Source organism: Cherax quadricarinatus, chromosome 20 (assembly GCF_038502225.1).
Source record: "Cherax quadricarinatus isolate ZL_2023a chromosome 20, ASM3850222v1, whole genome shotgun sequence".
Taxonomy (NCBI): Eukaryota; Metazoa; Arthropoda; class Malacostraca; order Decapoda; family Parastacidae; genus Cherax; species Cherax quadricarinatus.
This window is the reverse complement of record NC_091311.1, coordinates 1,430,112-1,447,219: the sequence shown is the minus strand read 5'-3', so window position 1 is coordinate 1,447,219 and position 17,108 is coordinate 1,430,112. Positions and strand designations below refer to the sequence as shown.

General features: G+C 42.9%; 1 protein-coding gene across 1 annotated transcript; it reads right to left on the bottom strand.

The window, feature by feature from the left end:
* Positions 1-960: 960 nt before the first annotated feature.
* On the bottom strand, positions 961-16,778 carry LOC138852977 (zinc finger protein 300-like). Its single transcript, XM_070086864.1, has 2 exons — positions 16,668-16,778; positions 961-3,792 (listed from the first exon to the last, which is right to left on the bottom strand). Exon 2 carries the CDS (start codon positions 3,099-3,101, stop codon positions 2,205-2,207), a length of 897 nt encoding a protein of 298 aa, XP_069942965.1. The 5' UTR covers positions 3,102-3,792; positions 16,668-16,778; the 3' UTR covers positions 961-2,204.
* Between the last annotated feature and the right edge of the window lie 330 nt (positions 16,779-17,108).

Here is a 17,108-nt window from a genome sequence, read left to right as displayed (position 1 = left end):
AGACAAGATTAAGGACCCCAATGGAAATAAGTTAGACAGTCTTCGATGACACTGACTTTTTTGGGTTATCCTGGGTGGCAAATCCTCTGGGGTTAATTGTTTCTTGGTATTCTCAATAAGCCACACCAACAACGGTGCTACAGCAGCAGCAGCAGCTGACGGTGGTACAACAGCAACAGACGATGCTACAGCAGCAGCAGACGGTACTACAGCAGCAGCAGCAGCTGACGGTGGTACAACAGCAGCAGCAGCTGACGGTGGTACAACAGCAGCAGCAGCTGACAGTGCAGCAGCAGCTGACGGTGGTACAACAGCCACAAACGATGCTACAGCAGCAACGGACGATGCTACAGCAGCAGCAGACGATGCTAAAGCAGCAGCAGATGATGCTACAGCAGCAGCAGACGATGCTACAGCAGCAGCAGACGATGCTACAGCAGCAGCAGGCGGTGCTACAGCAGCAGCAGACGATGCTACAGCAGCAGCAGACGGTGCTACAGCAGCAGCAGCAGCTGACGGTGGTGCAACAGCAGCAGCAGCTGACAGTGCAGCAGCAGCTGACAGTGCAGTAGCAGCTGACGGTGGTACAGCAGCATCAGCAGCTGTACCACCAATAGTAGCGATGGTTGATTGGGGTTTATTATACAACCTGGCCAGCTCGGAGACACGCACTCCACTTTCATACTTATCAATGATCTTTTTCTTCATCTCTATAGTAATTCTCACCCTTATTGCTGTAGGGTTGGCACTAGAAGCTTTCTTGGGGCCCATGGTCACTTATTTTCCAGAAAAAATCACCAAAAACACTGTAATAATACGAAATGTTCCGACTGTATGCTTGGATGTTACCGTGGAGGCTGGCTGGTAAACAATGCCACCGGCGGAACATGTGAGCGTGGCTCAGGCCGCACATTGGACGCGTCTCGGACGAAGAGCAGTGAGCGGGTTTTTGGGTGGTATGCGAGGCAAAATTTTTGCAAAAAAAGCGACCGGTATGCGGATTGTACGGTATGCGATGCGTACGGTATGCGGGGGTCCACTGTACTTCAGTATTTTGCTAATATCATCTATATAGCTTGTTTATCTATCACAATTCATCTGACATAATAAACAATATAAATAACATAGAAACCTGATATATACTCTAGAATGAATAAAAAATGTCATTATGTGACAAGTGGAGGTGGCCACAACAGCTCCTGCAATGTTGTGATAATCACTGCCATCTAGTGAGGGCCTTCTGAAGCCATCTATTATAATAATTATTATTATATAATACATTATTAAACATGTATTATTATTATTATTATTATACTATTATTATTATATGTATTATTATTATTATTATTATTACAATATAAATAATTTGTAATTTTTATTCACACAAAAAAATAGAAGATTTACTGTTATGCTGACTGCTGCATTATTGTAATAATTGTATAAATAATGTAAACCCATTCATGACTGCATATTGGACATTGAACATTGCCAAAATCATATCTATTTCTGTAATATATCTTCCATTATATCAAATAAGAACAAAAAGGAGAATACAACCATAAAAACCATAATGAACTCCATTATTTATGGCCCGATTTCTTTCATTTTTTGGTGTATGTAAAGAAGCATCTTTCCATTATACATTGACCAATTTTCAATAAGATAGTCCAACAAATAAGTGAGATCCAATTCCCTAGATCAAGGGCAAGAGCCCCTCATCAGTGTCAAGGAACCTCCCTTGAGGCCTACTAGCTTCTGGAAATTTCACTTGCATCTGGAAGCAACAAATCCATCGAGCGACTGCTTGTATCTGGAAAAACTTGCACATGGATGCACTCATAAGTAGAGGTTCCACTGTATTAGCTATCATCCATACACAAGACTGATATCTTTATAAAATATATAAGATTTAGTGAACACTAATAGAACTTATCTTCTCTATGATATGAACTTCTTATATGATTTACATAACTGATATTTCATTAACATCTTTCACTGTGAACAATGATAATGCATCTCCCTTGCATATATTCTCATGTGCTTATAACTAAAATATTCCTGATGAACTCACGAAATCGTAATGACACGACTGCAAACAAACCATACCACGGGCGGGATTTGAACCCGCAGTCTGGAGTTTTGAGTCTCTGACCGCGGGTTCAAATCCCGCCCGTGGTATGGTTTATTCCTGATGAATTTAGCATTTAACATGTTTTATCTTCTGTATGTACTCGCATATGTCTCACAAGACGGCCTTTTTCAGAAAAACATTTCAGACACTTAGAACACTGATATGGTTTATATCCTGTATGTACTCGCATGTGTTTCACAAGACCACATTTCACACTAAAACATCTGAGACACTCAGAGCACTGATATGGTTTATCTCCTGTATGTACTCGCATATGTGTCACAAGAAGGCCTTTTCGAGTAAAACATTTCAGACATTCAGAGCACTGATATGGTTTATCTCCTGTATGTACTTGCATATGTGTCACAAGACTGCCTTTTACGCTAAAACATTTCAGACACTCAGAGCATCGATATGGTTTATCTCCTGTATGTACTCGCATATGTGTCGCAACCCTGCCTTTTTGAGAAAAACATTTCAGACATTCAGAGCACTGATATGGTTTATCTCCTGTATGTACTCGCATATGTGTCACAAGATACTCTTTTATACTAAAACATTTCAGACACTCAGAACACTGATAAGGTTTATTTCCTGTATGCAATTGCATATGTGTCACAAGCCTGCCTTTTACACTAAAACATTTCAGACACTCAGAACACTGATAAGGTTTATCTCCTGTATGTACTCGCATATGTTTCACAAGAATGCTTTTTCGAGTAAAACATTTCAGACACTCAGAGCATTGATATGGTTTATCTCCTGTATGTACTCGCATATGTCTCACAAAACTGCCTTTCTGAGTGAAACATTTCAGACACTCAGAACACTGATATGGTTTATCTCCTGTATGTACTCGCATATGTGTCAGAAGACCACCTTTTTGAGTAAAACATCTCAGACACTCAGAACACTTATATGGTTTATATTCTTTATGTTTTTTCATAATGTTTAAAGGAAGGTAGTTCATTTTAAAATATTTCAGTCATTCAACAGTGATACAGTTAATCTTCTTTATATACTCTCATGCGTATTTCAGGATTTTTTTTTTAATTATTCTGGGCACAGAATAGTTTTCCTTATGAACATATTCCCATGTTAAGATAATTTTTGGCAAATTTTTTTTTACTGATGAGCAGTAATAAAGTTTATTTTGTAAATGTTTAAGAACATTGCAGATACACAAAACATTTTTATTATTTTCTCGTGTCTTTAAACCAATTTTTCTGAAAAATTTTAATTACAGTATATCTAACTTGTATTTTTCTATGAACTGCCATGCATTTTAGATAGAATTCTCAATATCAAAAGCAAAATTGTTTAATTAGTAATACTTAGCTAGTTAAACATTCACAAGAATATCAGATGCCCATCTTAAAGTACTGAAGATATAGTGTCTGGCAAGATACAACCTGGTAGTCTTACACTGGTGCTTCTTAAAGTACTGAAGATATAGTGTCTGGCAAGATACAACCTGGTAGTCTTACACCAGTGCTTCTTGAAGTACTGAAGATACAGTGTCTGGCAAGACACAGCCTGGTAGTCTTCCACAAAATACTTCAGCAATATCAGTTGTTGTTCAAGACACACTGGTGTTTCTTCAAGTACTGAAGATATAGTGTCTGGGAAGATACAACTCGGTAGTTTTCCACAAAATACTTCTGCAATAGAAACATGAGTCAGTACAGCACAATATTCCACCAATACCAACACAACATACTGAGCTAAGAAACTATTTTTTTCTCTCTATTACCAAATGTTTTGCTAAAAAAAATTGTGACTTTTAAATGTTTAGCTTTAAAGAACTTACAGATAAATCACATGTTGTGAATAATAATTATGTTAACTAATAATTGTGTAAGCAATATGACTTGAACAAACATCTTCAATTTTTATTATATTCATGGGGCATTATAGCAATATAATCCAATTATATACTAAACCTGAAAGGGTCATAGGGCACTGCAGAGTGAATTGTGCTAAAGAAGGAATATGCAAAGGTAAGAGACAAGTGTGTTGTAGAGGTGTACAACAGGCAGAGTTAGCAAAGGTAGGAGGGTGTGTGTTGTAGGAGTGTAAAGGGAGGTAGAGTTAATAAGGGTAGTAAAGTGTGTATTGTAGGAGTGTGTAAGAGGGAGAGTTAAAATCTTTGAAAGGGTTCTAAGAAGAAAGACTGCCAACCACCTAGATACCCATCAAATACACAAGTGCGACCATGGTGTAATAGTGCACAAAATGCATTACAAAGGAATAAAAGGAAAAGATGGTAGCTGAATTTATAACTTCCTAACAATTAGAACACAAAGAGTAATAGTAAACAGAGTAAAGTCTGAGGCAGCTACAGAGAAAAGCTCTGTTCCACAAGGCACAGTACTTGCTCCCATCCTATTCCTCATCCTGACATAGTCAGAGATGTAAGTCATAGCTCTGTGTCTACCTTTCAAGGTGACACCCGAATTGCAAAGACAGTGTCCTCCATCAAAAACATCGCAAGACTCCAAGTGGACATCAACCAAATCTTCAAATGGGCCACTCATATCAATATAAAGTTCAATAAAAAGAAATTTCGACTACTCAGATATGGAAAACTAGAGGAAATTAAAATTGTATCAGGGTATACAACAAATTCTAACTATACACACAATATAGCAAAAAAGTAATGTGAAGGATCTGGGAGTGACACTGCCAGTGGATCTCACCTTAAACGATCACAACAATGTATTTACCACACCTGTTAAAAAAATGATAGGATGGATAATGAGAACCTTCAAAACTAGGGATAACAAGCCCATGATGATTCTCTTCAAATTGCTTGCTCTCTCTAGGCTGGAATACTGGTGTACACTAACTGAGCTTTCGAAGCAGTCGAAATTGCTGACCTGGAGAGTGAACGAAGAACTTTCATGGCACACATAAGTATGATAAAGCACCTACATTACTGGGAAAGGTTGAAGTATCTTGATTTGTATTCCTGGAATGCAGGCAAGAGAGATGCATGATAACATACACTTGGAAAATCCTAGAGGGATTGGTACCAAACTTGCACATGAAAATCAATCCATATGCAAGCAAAAGACTCAGCAGGAGATCCAACATTTCCCCAATGAAAAGCAATGGCATCACGAGTACACCGAGAGACAATGGAATAAGTGTCAGGGGCCAAAAACTGCTTAACTGCCTCCCAGCATACATAAGGCAGATCATCAATAGACCCCTGGCTGTCTTCAAGAAGGCACTGAACACACACCTTAAGTCAGTACCTGACCAGCTGGGCTGTGATTCTTATGTCAGTTTGTGTGCAGCCAGCAGCAACAGCCTGGTTGATCAAACCATGATCCACCACAAAGTCTGGTCTCAGACTGGGCTGTTGGGGTGTTGACCCCTCACACCCTCTCCAGGTATACTCCAGGTATGAAGTACAGTTAGCAGTGGTAGTAGTGTGTTTCGCAGGAGTGTACAAGAGGTAGAGTTAACAAGGGTAGTTGAGTGTGTTGAAGGAGTGTATAAGAGGTAGAGTTAACAAAGGTAGTAGTAGTGTGTGTTGTAGAAGTGTGCAAGAGGTAGAATTAGCAAGGGTAGTAGTGTGCGTTGTAAGAGTGTGTAAGAAGTAGAGTTAGCAAGGGTAGTAGTGGGTATTGTAGGAGTGTACAAGAAGCAGAGTTAACAAGGGTAGTAGTGTGTGTTGTAGAAGGTGTTGTAGAAGTGTAGGGTGTTTGGGGTGTTCAGGAAGGGGTAGTACCTCTGGCATGGGGGAGCTTGTCGTACCCTTCTCGGGGCAGCTCGCCAGCTTTTGGTCCCCACCTGACGCCCAGCTCTCACTTGTGGCTCCAAGTAGCTGCTAGCATGCAACAGCAGCCACACCCCGGGCAACAGCTTCGACAGGCCGGCTAAACCAAGTGAGGGTAGCCATCGGGTCATTGACCCCCGGTAAAGTCAACTAGGGCTTGCCTACCTAAGCATGGGAAGACTGACTCTGGCGGACCGCGCAGATGAAACCACTAGATTGGTTCAACGGGCAGAAAGGCAGTTCCAGCAAGGTGTTGTGGAGTGCTAAGGGCACGATGAGGCACTAAGGACATCCTGGTCATCCACTGCATCCGATCCCATCTCCAGTCATCTCGACTTTGTCTTGCCACTGGCCTCAGATGGCTCCAGACGAGAGAGTGAGGTCGACGCTGCGCAACTCTTCCTTACTTTAAACAAAGTCACAGCGCATGTCATCAATCATTTTTTATCCCACCTTTATCCCACCTCATCACCCAAGACCTGTGGTGATAGGCGAGCGACAAAGTGACAGGTGTGGGTACACTGGAAGTCGTAGCCGTGGACCTGCACACAGGCGGCTCAGGCCAAAGGGTCGTTCTTTACTGACCAGAGCAGCGGTGGAGTTCGGCAGCCGTCTGAGTGACTGAGCAGCCCTCTTCAGGAATGCACTGCTCACCTCCATGGCATGAGGAACGGACTAGAAAAGGTGTCCCAAACATTGCCTGCTCCACGAAACCCTAGCCAGCTTACCGCGGTTGGCGGGCACCCTTCTACATGCGGTCGAAACTACAAGACATCAAAGAAGAAAACCAAGATCACACTTCTCAACCTTGCCACTTGGAACGTCCGTATGCTTCTCGACAGGGACGACTCAGACAGACCTCAGAGACATACAGTACTCATCGCAATGAACTCGCCAGATACAGCATTGACATCGCTGCCATAAGTGAGACTAGACTAGCTGGCGAGGGCGAACTCTGCGAAAGAGGAGCAGGCTAAACCTTCTTTTGGTCCGGACGAGGAGCCGAGGAGAGACGGGAGGCAGGAGTTGGCTTTGTAGTGAAGTCATCCCTCATTGGCAAGCTGGCTGGCCCACCAAAAGGAGTGAACGATTGCCTTATGATGATGAGAATCACCCTGTCCTGCGGACAGAAGTTTGCCACTATTGTCAGTGCCTATGCCCCCACCATGACCAACCCAGACGAGGTTAAGGACAAGTTTTATAAAGACCTGAACCCCGTCATCACCACTGTCCCCAGTGCAGACAAGCTCATCATCCTTGGTGACTTCAATGCAAGAGTCGGGCGTGACAGCACTGCCTAGGAAGGCGTGATCGGAAAGCATGGGGTGGGCAGCTGCAATAGCAACGGCCTGCTGCTCCTTCAGACCTGCGCCGAACACGACCTTCTGATCACCAACACCGTCTTCAGCCTCCCTACCCACAACAGGACATCATGGATGCACCCGTGTTCCAAACACTGGCATCTCATTGATTATGTCATCGTCAGGAAGAGGGACAGGCAAGATGTACGAGTCACAAAGGCCATGTGTGGCGTGGAATGCTGAACAGACCATCGCCTCATCATCTTGAAACTCAAGCTCCGTATCCAGCCCAGGAGATGCCCTCAGGGCGCGAAACTACAAAAACGCCTGAACATTGGCAAGTTGAAGGTCCACAACGTCAAGTAGTCCTTTGCAGAAATCCTGGAAACCCACTTGGAGTCCGTTGTGCTGGACGTTCAAAACATCGAAGCAGCATGGACCGCACTTCGTGATACAGTGTACAGCACAGCCATGGAGTGTCTAGGACCCGTCACCAGGAAGCACAAGGACTGGTTCGACGAACATTGCACAGAAATCCAGCAGCTGCTGGAAGAGAAACAAAAGGTCTACATGGCCCACATCAACGACCCCAAGTCCACAGCGAAGCAAGATGCACTGAGAAACATACACAGCAATACCCAGTGAAAAATGCATGAAATGCAAGACTCTTGGCTAAGCAACAAAGCCGATGAGATTCAGGGCTTTGCAGACAGAAATGATATGACAAACTTCTTTGACGGCCTGAAGGAAATCTACGGCCCTACCACCTCTGGCACATCACCACTCCTCAGCACAGATGGGTCAACGCTGCTCACAGACAAGGAGAAAATTCTAGAGAGATGGGCAGAACATTTTGACAGCGTGCTGAACCGTCCATCCACCATCAACGATGAAGCCATCGAACGTCTACCGCAGGTTCTGACCAACGAGACGCTGACTGCCATCCCCACTTTGGAGGAGACTCAGCAAGCAATACGTCAACTGTCCAGTGGCAAAGCTCCTGGGTCTGACGCCATCCCAGCTGAAGTCTACAAAGAAGGCGGAATGGCACTGATAGAGAAACTTCACCAACTCTTCCAGCTTGTATGGCAGCATGAGACAGTTCCTCAGGACTTTAAAGATGCTTCCATCATGCATCTCTACAAACGAAAAGGAAACCGCCAGGCATGCGACAACCACCGTGGTATCTCCCTGCTCTCCATCGCAGGCAAAACCCTGGCTAGAGTTCTAATCAATCGGCTCAACGAACATCTAGAGCAAGGACTCCTACCTGAAAGCCAGTGTGGCTTCCGGAAAGATCGCTGGACTATCGACATGGTGTTCGCTGATCTGACCAAGGCCTTCGACACTGTTAGTAGAGAGGGCCTTTGGAGAATCATGGCAAAGTACGGCTGCCCAAAGACGTTCATCGCCATCGTACGCCAACTTACGATGGAATGCTGGCCAGAGTAGAAGACAACGGAGAGATGTCTAAACCATTCCCAGTCTCAAATGGAGTGAAACAAGGCTGCGTGCTTGCTCCCACCCTGTTCAGCCTGATGTTCTCGGCCATGCTTACACAGACGCAGGAATCGGCATCAGGTACCATACAGATGGGTCTGTCTTCAACCTCAGGAGGCTTCAAGCAAAAACCAAGGCTGCAACTGACACCATCAATGACCTGCTATTTGCTGATGACTGCGCCCTCAATGCTGCTTCAGAAGCCGCCATGCAGCACAGAATTGACAAGTTCTCTGATGCCTGCAACAACTTCGGGCAGACAATCAGTACAACGAAGACTGAAGTGATGCACCAGCCTGCTCCGGGAAAGACGTATGTTGAGCCAAACATCACCATCAACGGGCAGCGACTGAACGCCATAGACAAATTCACCTACCTCGGCAGTACCCTTTCCAGAAACATTGTCATCAATGATGAGGTGAATGCCAGACTTGCCAAAGCCAGTGCCACCTTCGGCAGGCTCCACAAAAATGTATGGAACCGAAGAGGCATCACCACAAGCACCAAGATCAAGGTGTACAGAGCCATAGTCCTCACCACACTTCTCTATGGCTGCAAAACCTGGACCTTGAACCACTTTCACACCACACGGCTCAGAAAAATTCCCGGCATCAAATGGCAAGATAAGATCCCAGACACAGAAGTGCTGACTACAGCTGGCCTGCCTAGCATCTACACCATCCTGATGCAGACACAGCTTCACTGGGCAGGTCATGTTGCTCGCATGCCAGACCACCGGCTGCCAAAGAAACTCTTGTTTGGCGAACTGCAGCATGGAAAGCGCTCTCAAGGAGGCCAAAAGAAGCGCTACAAGGACACCCTTAAGACTGCTCTGAAAGCTTTCAACATCAACCACACCATGTGGGAGCTGATAGCTCAGGACAGGAATGACTGGCGAGCAGTTGTCCAGAAAGGGGCAACATCCTGCGAGGCAAGCAGAATCTCACTAGCTGAGCAGCGCAGGCAGGCGAGGAAGACCAGAGCCATCAGACCCCTCGAGGCCACCACCCTTCCCTGTCCACACTGCCAGAGAACGTTTCATGCGCAGATTGGCCTGACAAGTCATCTGCGTACCCACCAACTTCAACCCCAGGATGACTAGATGGTCCTCGTCGAATCGACGGACAAATAACACACACACAACAAGAGGTAGAGTTAACGAGGGTAGTAGTGTGTGTTGTAGGAATGTACAAGAGGTAGAGTTAACAATGGTAGTAGTATGTGTTGTAGGAGTTTACAAGTGGTAGAGTTAACAATGGTAGTTGGGTATATGTTGTAGGTTGTGGAAAATTTTGACAATTTTCTTGTAATCTGTGTAATACTTAAAGGATGTAATAGTGTTTATATAACATAGTGTAAGTGTGCAGTGATGATGTGACTTTTAAAAGATAAAAAACAGAAGAACATAAAAATCACTGCCTACAAAAGTAAAAGACTTGGTAAGTGGTGCAACATTTCATGAATGAAAAGCAGGGGTGCCATGAGTATGCTAAGAGACAACACATTAAGTGTCATGTGCCCAAGATTGTTCAACTGCCTCCCAGCATACATAAAGGGGATTACTAATAGACCCCAGGCTGTCTTCTAGAAGGTGCTGGAGAGACACCTAAAGTCAGTACCTGACCAGCCAAGCTGTGATTTGTATGTTAGTTTATGTGTGGCCATCAGTAATACCCTGGATGACCAGGTCCTGCTCCACCACGAGGCCTGGTCACAGACTGGGCCATTGGGGCATTGACCTCAAAACCCTCTCCAGGTACACACCAAGATATGTTACTACATGTCACAATCTGCCCTTCTCACACTATACCATTCACTCATTTTTCCCTACATCGCCTACACTATTTGTGCTTGGGGATGAACTGCACCAACACACCTAAAGCCAATAATTACCCAGCAAAAAGTCACAGTAAGAATAATCACACAATCCAATTCCAAGCAACACCCCCGCCCCACCTTACTCTTCATAGATCTAAATTTACTCACTGTTCAGAACATCCACACTTACTACTTTGCAACCTACATTTACAGAACCTTAAATTCCAACATTAACCATGACCTAAAACACTTTCTTGATAGTTGTGACAGGACCCACAGGCATAACACCAGACTCAAACATCTCTATGATATTCCCTGTGTCCAGCTAAACCTATACAAAAATTCAATGTACATAAAAGGGCCTAAAATCTGGAACACCCTATGTGAAAACTCTAGAACTGCAGACACATTCATCACTTTCAAAACTACCACTAGAAAACACCTTATCTCCCTGACACCCCACCGTCAGCTAACTACATGAAAACCGCCTACTCTCTTTTATCATGCACACACAAAAAACAACCTAGACCTCCCTTCAATATCTGTGATTCCCCACAATTCGCACCTACACTTACCCAATTGACTATAAACATAGAAATATGTAATACAACTATTACATAATGAATCTTAACTAGTAACAAGTTTGCCTGTGATATTCCATTATAGGAGCTTCAACAGAAACTATGTATTGTACCAAACCAAAAACATTCACATTGCTAAATTTACGAACTGTAATGCAGTTACTTAGCCTTAATACCAATGTGCTCCTTAACTCTTAAACTGTCCAAACATAGATCTATGTTTGCACGCATAGTGCACCAAACATAGATCAACGTTTTATTTTTTATTACTTCAAATTTGGCACAATAGGCTTGGGTCGCCTTGACATGAAAGAATGGGTCTGTGCACTCAGTGTGCGCACTATTAAAAAAATCTGGGAGCACTTAGTACTTTGTGGGAGCACCAGTTCAACTGAGTGCCAGCTAGAGCAAATAACATGGCAAACACGAGAGATTCACTGATGCCATGTCTCATTAACACTTCCATTTAAAGAGGAAAGTAAAAATAGGTTAGATAAATACACGAGTGAGTGTGGGTGGGTGTGAGTTGAACCTGACTAGCTTGTGCTAATAGGTCTGATGTCATGCTCCTTCCTTCAATGAATGTGACCTGACTAGGTGGGTCATTGGTCTAAGCCGGAGGGGGGGGGAGCATGACATGTACCTGCCTTGCTTGTTTTGGCTGTCTCTGACTGTCTCTCTGTCTATACCTCTCTCTGTCTATATCTCTGTCTATCTATATCTCTGTTTATCTATATAACTGTCTATTTATATCTGTCTCACATGTACACATAAGTACAGTTATTATTTTTTTTTTATTAATATTTTCACACTGGCCGATTCCCACCAAGGCAGGGTGGCCCGAAAAAGAAAAACTTTCACCATCATTCACTCCATCACTGTCTTGCCAGAAGGGTGCTTTACACTACAGTTTTTAAACTGCAACATTAACACCCCTCCTTCAGAGTGCAGGCACTGTACTTCCCATCTCCAGGACTCAAGTCCGGCCTGCCGGTTTCCCTGAACCCCTTCAAAAATGTTACTTTGCTCACACTCCAACAGCACGTCAAGTATTAAAAACCATTTGTCTCCATTCACTCCTATCAAACACGCTCACACATGCCTGCTGGAAGTCCAAGCCCCTCACACACAAAACCTCCTTTACCCCCTCCCTCCAACCTTTCCTAGGCCGACCCCTACCCCGCCTTCCTTCCACTACAGACTGATACACTCTTGAAGTTATTCTGTTTCGCTCCATTCTCTCCATATGTCCGAACCACCTCAACAACCCTTCCTCGGCCCTCTGGACAACAGTTTTGGTAATCCCGCACCTCCTCCTAACTTCCAAACTACGAATTCTCTGCATTATATTCACGCCACACATTGCTCTCAGACATGACATCTCCACTGCCTCCAGCCTTCTCCTCGCTGCAACATTCATCACCCATGCTTCACACCCATATAAGAGCGTTGGTAAAACTATACTCTCATACATTCCCCTCTTTGCCTCCAAGGACAAAGTTTTTTGTCTCCACAGACTCCTAAGTGCACCACTCACCCTTTTCCCCTCATCAATTCTATGATTCACCTCATCTTTCATAGACCCATCCGCTGACACGTCCGCTCCCAAATATCTGAATACATTCACCTCCTCCATACTCTCTCCCTCCAATCTGATATCCAATCTTTCATCACCTAATCTTTTTGTTATCCTCATAACCTTACTCTTTCCTGTATTCACTTTCAATTTTCTTCTTTTGCACACCCTACCAAATTCATCCACCAATCTCTGCAACTTCTCTTCAGAATCTCCCAAGAGCACAGTGTCATCAGCAAAGAGCAACTGTGACAACTCCCACTTTATGTGTGATTCTTTATCTTTTAACTCCACGCCTCTTGCCAAGACCCTCGCATTTACTTCTCTTACAACCCCATCTATAAATATATTAAACAACCACGGTGACATCACACATCCTTGTCTAAGGCCTACTTTTACTGGGAAATAATTTCCCTCTTTCCTACATACTCTAACTTGAGCCTCACTATCCTTGTAAAAACTCTTCACTGCTTTCAGTAACCTACCTCCTACACCATACACCTGCAACATCTGCCACATTGCCCCCCTATCCACCCTGTCATACGCCTTTTCCAAATCCATAAATGCCACAAAGACCTCTTTAGCCTTATCTAAATACTGTTCACTTATGTGTTTCACTGTAAACACCTGGTCCACACACCCCCTACCTTTCCTAAAGCCTCCTTGTTCATCTGCTATCCTATTCTCCATCTTACTCTTAATTCTTTCAATAATAACTCTACCATACACTTTGCCAGGTATACTCAACAGACTTATCCCCCTATAATTTTTGCACTCTCTTTTATCCCCTTTGCCTTTATAATAATATAATAATAATATAATAATAATATCTTTATTTACTACAAGTACATGTACAAGGTATACAGTCCTAGCTGACAACAATGACATACTACTATATAGAATCTCCCTTGTTATGCTCTGCATTTCGGGCAAATTAGGTCAGTGTCCCGGGATGCGACCCACACCAGTCGACTAACACCCAGGTACCCATTTTACTGATGGGGAACATAGACAACAGGTGGAAAGAAACACGTCCAATGTTTCTACTCTGGCTGGGAATCGAACCCAGACCCTCGCCGTGTGAAGCGAGAGCGTTAACCACCAGGCCACCAGAGCCAAAGGAACTATGCATGCTCTCTGCCAATCCCTAGGTACCTTACCCTCTTCCATACATTTATTAAATAATTGCACCAACCACTCCAAAACTATATCCCCACCTGCTTTTAACATAGTGTAAATTACCTAGGATAACCCAAAAATTCCAGGCAAAGATAAACAGACAGATATAGAAAAAGATAGAGAGACAGACAGACAAATAGACAGAAACATGTTTGTGTGTATCAGTGAAAACAAATAAAGCCAGGGTTCCCCCAAGCACCCATTTATCAAATGTCACCGAGCTGATAACAGATGTCGTAACACCATTCTTCAAGGAGTGTGATATACACCAGGCAGACAGAAAGACAGATAAGCAGACAGACAGACAGGCAGACAGATACAAATAGATAATAGACAGGCAGATAGACTGACAGATAGAAAGAGACAAAACATGTTTGTGTGTAACAGTGATAACAAATACAGCGAGGGTTAGCTGGAGCAGTGGGCATTTATCAAATGTCACTGGGCTGTCAACAGTATAAGGATGCCTTTCATAACAACATGCTTTAAGGTATATGCCAGGGTATCTAAAACATTGCTGGGACCTATAAATACTTTGTAAATATTTCTAGACAATAGTAAATAACCCAAGCAGGTGTAAATGTGACTCTGACTATTTGAGCACTATTTTAGCACCTGATATTAGTGTCAGAACAAAGATTGGCTATGAAATTACAAGAACTATTATAAATTGTAATTATCAGAACATAAAAATTATATAAATTAAAATAAAAACGAGAAAAAAAGACATATCAACAACACTTCTGCAAGTGACAGGAGTCGATGTTGCCGACAGGTGAGCATCCAGAGCCAACTTCACGGTCTTATATCTCAGTAAGTACTGACCCTAAATTTTTTTTTAATCCTGTAACATGTAGAAAAATTGTGCTCTTCATTTTAAAAGGAAAAAAAAAAAAAAATTTCATTTTTCAGAATATTTGGAGCGCCACGCGAGTCAACGTAGATCTATGTTTGGACAGTTTAAGGGTTAATCTGTACCAATACTATAGAGTTTTGAATTAATCTTAGTCTGCCCGAAATGCCTAGTCATGCTAGGTATGACAGTGGCCCCTCTCTGTAATTAGTTTTATAAAATATGTAAACCACACAATATCCTATGTAGTATACATAGACTTTGCAAAAGCCTTCAACAAGTGTGACCACAATGTAATGGCGCACAAAATGCATGATAAAGGAATAACAGGAAAAATTGGTAGATGGATCTATAACTTCCTGACAAACAGAACACAAAGAGTAACAGTAAACAGAGTAAAGTCTGAGGCAGCAACATTGAAAAGCTCTGTTCCAGAAGGCACAGTACTCACTCCCATCCTATTCCTCATCCTCATATCTGACATAGACAGAGATGTAAACCAAAGCTCCATGTTTTCCTTTGCAGATGACACTGAACTGCCGTGAGAGTGTCCTCCATAGAAGACACTGCAGGACTCCAGGTGGACATGAAAAAATCTTCAAATGGGCCACTCAAAACAATATGAAGTTCAATGAAGAGAAATTTCAACTACACAGATATGGACACCTTGAGCAAATTAAAACTGTATCAAAGTATATAACAAATTCTAACCATACAATAGAGCAATAATGTGAAAGATTTAGGAGTGAAAATGTCAGAGGATCTCGCCTTTAAAGACCACAACAATGTATCTATGCATCTGCTAGGAAAATGATAGGATGAATAATGAGAACCTTCAAAACTAGGGATGCCAAGCCCATGATGATTCTCTTCAAATTGCTTGTTTCCTCTAGGCTAGAATACTGCTGTACACAAACTTCCCCTTTTAAAGAATGCAAAATTGTTGACCTGGAGAGTGAGCAAAGAACTTTCATAGCACACGTAAGTACGATGAGGCACCTAAATTACTGGGAACAGTTGAAGACCCTTGATCTGTATTCCCTGGAATGCTGGTGAGAGAGATACATGATAATATACACAAGGAAAATCTTAGAGGGATTAGTACCAAACTTGCACATGAAAATCATTCCTTATGAAAGCAAAAGACTCGGCAGGAGATGCAACACTCCCCCAATGAGAAGCAGGAGTGTCACAAAAACACTGAGAGACAGCACAATAAGTGTCTGGGGCCCAATACTGTTCAACTGCCTCCCAATGCACATAAGAGGGATTACCAGTAGACCCCTGGCTGTCTTTATGAAAGCACTGGACATGCACCTAAAGTCAGTACCTGACCAGCCAAGCTGTGGTTCATACGCTAGTTTGCATGCTGCAAGCAGTAACAGCCTGGTTGATCAGACCCTGATCCACCACAAAGCCTGGTCTCAGACCGAGCAGCAGGTGTGTTGACCCCTGAAACCCTCTCCAAGTATACTCCAAGCATAACTTGATAAAATTGATGATCTAAGGAAGACAACCCTGTAAACCCAGGCACTGCCCCGCTTCCAAAGGAACACTTAACCCATGCTCTGTGAAATAAAGCTCATTCCTTCATCACTTTACCAATAACTACATCAGTGATACTATGCAAGAAAATTGCAGAAGAAACAACAACAGCAATACGAAGACACCAAGGATTCTGCAGTTCAACTTATCAACCCAAGAGGATGCCGGTGTACTGTCCACCCCCTCACCACTGCCCATGGCCACACAATAGCAACACCACCAAACATAGTTGACTCCCTCTCTGACTCCCCTTCCTTCACAGGATTCAACACACCTGATGATCTCTCAGGTATGACCAACGATTCCGATATTCTTAAGCCATACATTGTTGCCCTAACAACTGATATTAAGAATCTTCTATTAACATTAGCATGACATGAAGCCAAGATAACCTACCTTGATGGTAAGATCCTCAACCTCGAAGAGAAGATTGCAACATCTGGAAGTACTGATTCAGGCAATTCTCTACAAACAGCTATTGCCAGTCACACTGAACAAATAACATCTGAAAATGAAAACGAAAATGTTTATTTCCTTGCAAAGCTTATTTGTGTGGTTTACATATTATAAAATATTAATTACAAAGAAGGCTTGCCTAGACATTTCAGGTAGACTATTCCTAATTCTTGCTCTATACTTACACAGGTTATGGAGCAGTACATTTTAATATACCTTATTGCATACTGTTAGCATGTTAAGTAATGATAATGATTTCTCTTGGCATGATAAACTGCTCCTATTATAGCTCCTATATTGGGAGAGAATCTAAGGCAAACTTAGGACTAACTTAAGATGGCTACATTTGGAATTCTATGTTTACAGTCATTTGGGTGGGTG